Source organism: Cervus elaphus, chromosome 9 (assembly GCF_910594005.1).
Source record: "Cervus elaphus chromosome 9, mCerEla1.1, whole genome shotgun sequence".
Taxonomy (NCBI): domain Eukaryota; kingdom Metazoa; phylum Chordata; class Mammalia; order Artiodactyla; family Cervidae; genus Cervus; species Cervus elaphus.
Window position 1 is genome coordinate 43,445,013 of NC_057823.1, and position 9,726 is coordinate 43,454,738.

The 9,726-nt window shown below is 34.7% G+C and overlaps 1 protein-coding gene across 1 annotated transcript; it reads left to right on the plus strand.

Annotated features, from left to right (window-relative positions):
• Positions 1 to 3,009: 3,009 nt before the first annotated feature.
• Positions 3,010 to 3,959, plus strand: LOC122700956 (olfactory receptor 2M4-like). Its single transcript, XM_043913979.1, is given in 2 exon segments — positions 3,010 to 3,925; positions 3,928 to 3,959. Coding segments are annotated over 2 exon segments (948 nt in total).
• The last annotated feature ends 5,767 nt before the right edge of the window (positions 3,960 to 9,726 follow it).

Here is a 9,726-nt window from a genome sequence, read left to right on the forward strand (position 1 = left end):
ATGAAAAATGCCCTAGACACCACATAATATAATTTTTCAGTTTACAAATTATTGGAGAAAGTGGTGTGAAACAGAAGAGAACCCCATTTCCTTGTTTATGTTCCAAATATCTCACAAAATATACCAGTTAGCAAAATTCTTGGAATTGGTGCATCAAAGCAAAGAAAAGAAGAATTCAATGAAGTTTGACTTGTGAAACAGTCTGTGAGGCTTCCCTGGGGTCTCAGTAAAGAATCTGCCTGCAATGTGGGAGACCTGGCTTCTATCCCTGGGTCAAGAAGATCCCCTAAAGAAGAGAATGGCTTGCCTAGAGATTTCCATGGACAGAAGAGCCTGGTGGGTTACAGCCCATGGTGTCCCAGAGTTGGACATGACTGAGTGCTTTCACTTACACTTTTCACAGTCTGTGAAACTCTTGTAAGATGTGGGAATATGGAATATTTTGAAGTGCATGAATGGAAATCTTCAGTTTGGTGATATCATAAAGTCTAGAGAAAGCTTGATTCCAGTATAGTTGTGCATTCTTCCAGAGCCCTATGCTATCAGGGTCCATGACTTATGCTGTCTTTTCTTCTTCCATATCCATTAATATTTCAGAGTATCTAATCATCTAAGACTTTGAGCCCTCAATCTTGTTTTTCCCTTTTCCTTTATTTTATCAGCTCTATTTTTTTAACCACTCGTTTCCTCATATGCCTCTAAAAGTCTTCCATACATTTAATTTTTCTCTCATTAAGTCACTTCTTTTCTTTAAAGTGTGTGTGTGTGTGTTTCATGTCTCTGGGTCTTATTCTTTAATTTCCATTAGCAATCAGCATGAAAGAATATAGAAGTATGGAAAGTATGGAAGTATCTTGGATGTCAGAATTTTGCAATTTCATATTTAATTGTCACTCTAAAGCAAAATTTTAAATTAGGAGAATAAAGAAAGAAGCTGGCAGTTCTTTATGTTGACTACCTTGGGAATAAGAGTATATTTATTTATTTATAGAGTTATTAAAATTTTGATATATATTTTGTTGTAGAAAATTTGAATTCTCTCAACACATAGTCATCATTAAAATAGGTGAAAGTATCTAACACACACTTGTTATACATAGAAAGAAATTTGTGACCTAAGGAATTATTCTCCAGTTGGCAATATTCAGCATATCTGATTCCATAAGGCTATCTTGTATGCTTAAATGTTAGAACAGGGAATGATGTTTTTTTTTTTTTTTTTTTAATACTGACATAACATTTTAATTCCATTAAAATAAATAAAGCCATGGCATTTTTGTGCACTGTTAGCAGCAAAAGTATCTCTGAGGATATTTCTACTGCCCAGCTTCTCTGTCCATGGGATTTCCTAGGCAAGAATACTGGAGTGGGTTGCTATTTCCTTCTCCAGGAGAATCTTCCCTACCCAGGAATTGAACTCCAGTGTGCTGCATTGCAGGCAGATTCTTTACCAATTGAGCCACTAGGGAAGCCCCTTAAGTATAATTAACAAAAATCAATTTTGAATATCAATACATAAATAGGATATTTATTAGGGAAAATTTTTGCAGCAAAAATATTTTTAAGAAATGTTCCCATCCTACATAAAATGTTGTAGAGGCATAAGTCTTATATCATTAAAAATAATTTATACAACAATTCTCAGGAACCTGCTATATCCTTGGAAATACACATTATTTGGTTTTATGTACACAGGGCTACAGTCCATGGGGTCTCAAAGAGTCAGAGACACGAATGAGGAACTGAAGACTTATGCACAATAGTCAATTAGGCTGTAGATTTTAAGTAGAAAAAGCTCGATGTATCTCCATTTTTCACTGAAGTGTTAGAGAAAAAAGTAGATAATTGGATTTCTTTACAATTTAATCAAATTCTACAGAACATATTTGAAAAACACTGCTTGTTTAGAATTTTTTTTTAATGGAATGAAAGATAAACACTTTACACAAAGATAAACATTCACCACGGAAAACAATCTAGGGTCAGTGGATCAGTGGATATTCAATATCAAAAAGTATGATATGAAAGAGACAAAACCTAGATTTTTTTTAAAGCTGAATTAAAAGTAAGATGATGAGAAATTAAGGGAAAATAGATTACTTTATATCAAGGGGAAATAAAAGCATAATGGAAGTTTTGATGAATTAAGAAGTCTCTGAGTCTTAGTCTGAGATGGAAAAGTTAAAATGTACATTACTAAGCCTTTCTCTGAATTAGATATATAGATTCCCCTTTGAGGATAATAATATTGATCTGAACTTCCCAGGAGGCACAGTGGTAAAGAATCTGCCTGCCAGTGCAGGAGGTGTAAGATATGCTGGTTCAATCGCTGCATCAGGAAGATCCCCCTAGAGTAGGAAATGGCAACAACACGAAATGGCAACCACTGCAGTATTCTTGTCTGGAAAATTCCATGGACAGGGAAGCCTGGTGGGCTACAGTCCATGGAGTCGCAAAAAATCAGGCAGGACTAAGCAACTGAGCACAATATTGTTCCAATGCAACGTTTCACTGGGCTGGTACCATACATAAGAAGTGGGTAAGATGGTAGAAGGAATCAAGAGAAGAGGAATTCTGTAGTTAGGAGAGCACCAAGTGGAGACATGTTAAGACAAAGAATACAACTGTCAATAGAGAATACTATGTGATCAAGGATATTTCATAAAATTTAGCAACAGATACTTGTAATTATTTTTCTCCTAGATTCTCTATTGACTGTGTACCTTTGAGTAAGTTAATAAATATACATTTTTCTTTTCTGGGAAATAGGGAAAATAGTTATTGAAGTTGTTATTTGGTAAGTTGGGCTGAAAAAATGACTAGAAAGCAATGGACCAAATCACATAACTTATTGTGACCAAAGAAGAGGTAACTGAAAATTGGTGAAAAGTTCTTATACATGCTTACAATATAGTGTGCACTTGAGTACATTGACCTGGTATGCATTTGAAAACTAATAAACAAGTTTCTACCCATTCTGGATCTTGCAGATAACGCAAATTATCCAGGATGGTTTGGAGAAACCAGACCCTCAACTTGGACTTCATCCTGTTAGGAATCTTTGATCACAGACCCACACACATCTTCCTCTTCTCTCTGGTCTTGGGCATCTTCACAGTGGCCTTCATGGGAAACACTCTCATGGTTCTCCTTATCTACCTGGACACCCAGCTCCACACGCCTATGTATTTTCTCCTTAGTCAATTGTCCCTCATGGACCTCATGCTGATCTCTACTACTGTACCCAAGATGGCCTTCAACTACTTGTCTGGCAGGAAATCCATCTCTCTAGCAGGTTGTGGAATCCAGATATTCTTCTATGTTTCCCTACTTGGAGCTGAATGCTTCCTGTTGGCTGTCATGGCCTATGATCGCTATGTGGCTATATGCCACCCGCTTCGATATACCATCTTGATGAATCAGAAACGCTGTGTCTTCATGACTGTTGCTTCCTGGATCTTGGGCTCTCTTGATGGGATCATTGTGCTTGTAGCAGCCCTCTCATTCCCTTATTGTAGTTCCCTGGAAATTCATCACTTTTTCTGTGATGTTGCTGCCCTTTTACCTCTATCTTGCGCAGACACTTCTGCATTTGAAAAATTGCTTTTTATCTGTTGTGTGGTGATGCTGGTCTTACCAGTTTCTGTGATTATTGGTTCCTATTCACGAGTCCTTCAAGCTGTCATCAGCATGGATTCCAAGGAGAGTCGCCGCAAAGCCTTCACCATCTGCTCCTCACACCTGTCTGTGGTTGGACTCTACTATGGAGCTGCCATGTTTATGTACATGAGACCAGCTTCTAATCACACACCAGACCAGGACAAGATGGTATCAGCCTTTTATACCATCCCCACCCCCATGCTGAACCCTCTCATCTACAGTCTTCGAAACAAAGAGGTATCTAAAGGAGTTCAGAAAATGTTGAGGAAAGGAAAATTAATTTTATACAGCATCTTTGAATGCCCACTGTAATCAATACTCCTTCCCGGAAACTTAGGTCCCGTGCATCATCTTATTCTTCCTGGTATATTATTCTCCCACTTTTATTTCCAATTTAAAATACCTTCATTTATAGTTTATATAAACATCACAGGTAAAAAAGACAGTTTAGATAACAGCATAGGCTGCTTCACCGCTGTGAATTTCTTTTATACCACTAGTTGTTAGACATGAGTACCTGATTTTAGGATACCTGACTTTTAACTCAGGTATAAGTCTATGATTTTGCTTTATCCAAGAAAAAAGGTTGGGGTCGAACCACTTAAATCTCTATTTAACAATTACTTATCTTAAATGAACTTGGTCTTCATTTTAGCCCTACTTGAACCCATGTTTTGACTTTTATTCCTGACTCTTCCCTACTTAATTCCAAAGAATTTAGAAACTGATAGTTAATGTTGACAATTCTGTCAAATAAGTCATATGTCTAGATAAGCTAACAAAGACTTATACATTTTTTTGCCTTTAAATAGAAAGTGAATATTTTAGTGAGTCCACATAAAATATCTATTTGTTTAAGCCGCACAACCTTCATCTTTATTGTAATTGACTTTATTCATCACTAAACCTTATATTGATAACTAGAATCTATTTGAAGATATTAGAAAACTAGCAAAAAGTTTCTAGAATTGCTAATCAGGATTTTCTACACAGCTGTAAAAAAATATTTTCCAAAAATTATGTCACAAAACTGGAAATTTTTTCTTAGAAGAAACTTATGGTCTCTGAATGCCCACGACAGCTATTTTAATGTTCTGTTGAGTACCCACACATTGATGCAACCAAAGAGTCATTAATTCTCTGCGATTTGCAAATGTAAATAATCTACATATTTAAAAACAGTCCTTACATGTTTCATGAGATTAACTTGATTTATGTATATATAACTGTAATCCAGTCTTTATTATGCAATTTATTATTGCTCTATAAATGTTTTTTTTTAAATTAAAATTAGACTTTATACTTAAACGACATGTTCCATGGGTAGTAATATGTTGCATCTCTTTTTAGAAAAATGACAATTTTTTAGATATGTAGAAAATTCTTTAAAAAAAAAAGGATATTCTCAGGAATTTTTAAAAATAAAATTCATATACAATGAAATCCAACACTTTAAGTACAGAATTCAGTTATTTTTCAGTAGATTCACAGATATGTGCAAGCATTATCATTAACTAATTCCAAAAGAACCGCCCAAAGTATGCTCATACCAATTATACCCACTAGCAGTCATTCATCATTCCCTTCTCCCCCAGCTACAGGCAATCATTATGCTTTGTCTCTGTGGCTTTTGCCTATTTAGGACATAGCATATAAATGAAATCTGCAAATGTGGTATTATTTCATGACTAGTTTCTCTCACTTACCATAATATTTTCAAGGTTCATGTTGAAGCACACATCAATTCTTCATTACTTTATGTGAATGAGCAATATTCCACTCAAGGTTATACACCACACTTTGCTTATCCAATCAACAATTGATAGACATTTCAGAACTTCACTCATTGTCCAGTGGTTTAGACTCCACACTTCCAGTGCAGGGGGACATGGGTGCAATTCCTGGTCTGAGACCTAAGATCTCATATACTGCAAGGCACAGCCGGAAAACAAAACTTAAGAAAAAAAAAAAAAAAGATGTTTGGGATGTTTTTACTTTGACTATAATGAATACTACTATTATTAACACTCACATATACGTTTTTGTGTGGACATGTTTCCAGTAAGTAGAATTATTCAGTCATATTTTTAACTCTTTGCAGAAATGCCAAACTGTTTTCCATGATGGCTACAAAATTTTGCATTTCCACCATCAATGTAGGGAGCTTTCAATCCCCCCACATTCTTGTCAACTCATTACCTTCCACTTTTTAAAGATCATAGTCATTCTAGTATGTCTAAAGTGGTATTTCATTGTTTTTTGATTTGCATTTCCCAAATGACTAATCATATTGAACATCTTTTCATGTCTTTATTGTCATTTGAATATGTTCTTTGAATAAATATCTATGTAGTTCCTTTGACCATTTAAAATTGAAGGCGCCCTCAGGCCTAGAAAAGAAGATAAAGACCTCAAAGCCCTTCTCCCTCAGGCCTGGAAAAAGAAGGGCCCTTGTTGAACCACCTGACTTCAGGGATAACAAAACTGAACTTTAACCCCACCCCAATACTCAGGGCAGATTGCGTCACTTTCCATCCCCTGCCTGGACCTTTCCACCCCCTGCTCAACTGCAATTGCCATCTCAGCTAAAGATTACCCAAAATGCCTGCCTGACTAAAAACCTGCCTTATCGCTTCTGCAAACCTTCCCTTAAATATGAAGCCTCCCTGATCCCTCGCGTGCTCAGCCTGGTCATTAGACCAACTGTCACCCCTCCTTGCCCGAGTAAAAGGTAACCTGTCTCCGTTGAGGTCGTCTTTCTTTCTTCTTTGTCTTGTCTTGAACTATTCCTTACAAAGTTGGGTTATAAATGTATTTTTGTTGTTGAGTTTTTAGGCTTCTTTTATATTCTGGATAATAGACTCTTATCAGATATATTTTGCAAATATTTTCCCTTTCAATGTGTTGTGCTTTCACTCTGTTAATAACATCCTTAGAATTAGAATTTATAAATTTGTTTTATTTTGATGTAGTCCAAATTATTTAACATTTTAATGCTTAAGGTTTTTGCATAATTTCTGGAAAATCATTGTTTAATACAAAGTCAAAAGATCGTTTCCCTCTTGAGTTTTAAAGTTTTAGTTCTTATATCTATGTCATTGGTAGCTTTGATGTAATTTTTTGTGTATGGTGTGAGACAGGGTCAATTTTATTATTTCGCTTTGCTATATCCAGTTGTCACAGCACCATTTATTGAAGAGACACTGCTTTCTCCATTATTTTTATTTTTTAGTATGTCTGTGGAAAATCAGTTGACCGTAGATGGATACAATTACTCCTGAACGCTTAATTCTATTTAATGCATCTACATATTTATTCTTTTGTTATTGCTGTACTGCCTTGATTACCATAGTTTCAATGTAAATGAAAACTCAGAAAGTGTTGTTAGGTAGTTGGAATAGGAAAAAAGAGTCCAGAATGGCGGTGGCTAAAAGATTAGGAAGGGAAAAGCCTGTGAAAACAGGAAAAAGGAAGGTCTGAGGACCAGAGTGAGGACCTCAGGCAGAACAAACAGCACTCCTGGCCAGCCCAATTTATATAGGCCAGGCCCAGGGGAAGGAAAAAAACATATAAAAAGAGAAGCCAAAGGGCGGAGGGCGGGGGTGGGGGTCCTCTCTCCCATGAGCGCACTCTCTCTCCCTCTCTCTTCTCTTCACGTCTTTTGGGTTGGCATGCCCTCACGCCTCAAGAATTTCTAAATAAAACTGAGCTGTAACACGTGGCTGTAACACTGTCCGAGAGCTGTTACGTGCCAAGGGCTTTAATGTCTGTCGCTTCAAATTTTTCTTGTGATGGGAAAAAACAGAGAAAATTAGACACTCCCCTTACAATGTGAATTCTCTTTGTTCTTAGTAAAACTTGCTTAAGATACTCTAGGTATCTTGAAATACCATGTAAAATTTAGGATTAGCTTGACAATTCTGAAAAAGAGCAGCTGGAACATTTTATAGAGATGGTATTGCATCTATAAATCAATTTGGGTGATGTTTCCAATTTAACAATAATAAATCCTACAATTGATTAACACTGAATATCTTTGAATTTCTTTCTCTTAGTGTTTCTTTATTCTCAAAATTTTGCAAGTGTAAAAATCTGTTATTTTGTTAAATTTATTAGTAAATATATTGTTCTTTTTGATAATATGACATATGGACTGTTTACTTAATTTTATTTTCTTATTATTCATAGCTAGTGTCACTCTATTACTTTTTTGACATTTGAGACAACTGTGCATCTTTTAAAACATTTTTCTTCTATATGATTATTTCTTATTTTCTTTTAATGGCTTTTCTATATTTTAGTGTTCATCTTTACAGAGAAGATCTCATTTTGTTTATATAACTTGATATTGACTTTTCATTGTTTACTTCCAAATGTATGTTTTTACTGTTTGTGTCTTTGGAATCACCAGACAAGCTCTCCTAGGGACTCTGTACTTGGGATAGCCTGGATTATCATGCTCTTTTTTTGCAGACACATTTATGATTCTTCTGAAAGATATACTTTGAAGCATAATCCTCCAAGAAATCCAGAACTAAAAAAAAAAGACAAAAAAAAAAAAAAAGAAATCCAGAACTATTTAGTTCATTCCTATCTCAAACTTTGCCTAATTTAATTTCATTGCCTATGGCTTCCCATGTAGTGCCAGTGGTAGGGAACCTGCCTACCAATGCTGACTGAAGTGACTTAGGATACACACATGAAAACAAATATTAGACTTGAGTATTTCTTTCTCTCCCTGGATATTATATAGTCAGGCAAAAACACTGCAGTCAGAGACTTGTCTTCACAACTCAGCCTTCTCACTAGATATGCATGGGCAAATTAGCATATTCTCTCTGCTTCAGTTTTTATGTCTGTTAAATAGGGTGAAAATTATAATAATGGGAAAATGGTGAGAATTATATGAGTGTATATTTTTCAGACACTCAGAACAGTCTCATGCAGATTAGCACTTTGCAAGAATCAGAGTTTTAAAATCATTATAAGGCCTAAAATGTATTGATGTTTATGATTTTTAAGTGTGTACATTCATACACACAGCAGATATTCACCTATATACTAAGTAAGCTGTGCTGTGTGCTGTGCTGTGTCATGTCCAACTCTTTGCAACCCTAACCTGCCATGACTACATGAGAATTGGAAATATATATGAAAAATATGAAATTATGTTTCTACCATTTTGCTTTCACAAGGGATAAAGTAATGATTTTAAAGCAATTTAGTGAAGAAGAAATCTGAAAGACTAATAAACAGCTACTAATAAATAGACAGCTACTCAAATCAGTAATGAAAATTCATATAATTATAAGAATGAGAAACCATTTCTTACAAATATGTTTACAAAGTGTTTTCTTTTTAATTAAGCAATAGAAAATTATTTTTGAAGTTGTGATGAAAGAAAATGCTATTTCTGTTTATGTAGCTAATGAGAATGTAAAATAGTTCAAGCATTCTTGCATGTGAATGGACAGTATTTTTGAAAATTCATATATTTCCCTTCTAAGGACCTTATTCCTATCCTACATGACTCTTGAGCAGAAACATCATTAACAAGATGGAGAATGACTTAAAAATTGAAGTTAATATTAAAAGAGTGATAGATTCGTGGAGAGATAAAAGTTCAGAATTGGACATGAAAATAAGATGAAAGAAGAATATCATAAAATTTATAATTAGCAAGCATTTGTTAGGATCTGATATTCAAAAAAAAAATATTGAGTGAAGATATATAGATGCCATAATCATAATATTAATGAAAGAGTAAGAGAACAAATCTGAAAATCTTAAGGAGTCAAATTATTTCATGGAGGAAAAATTAACTAATTATATAGTATCTGGAGACAGTGACAAGACAACCAGGACTAGAATCAAGAAAAGCTGACCACAAATGTCAAGTTTTAAAAAATGGAATAAATTAAAATAATATTGACATCTCTAGTATAGGAATCTCATGTCAAATGACTCCAAATCTCAAGTCAGTTCACTCCACTTGTGAATCATCAATTTAAAAATAAATAGTGAATTTTAATAGTTTTACTTAGAGATAATAAAGCTTATAGCTCA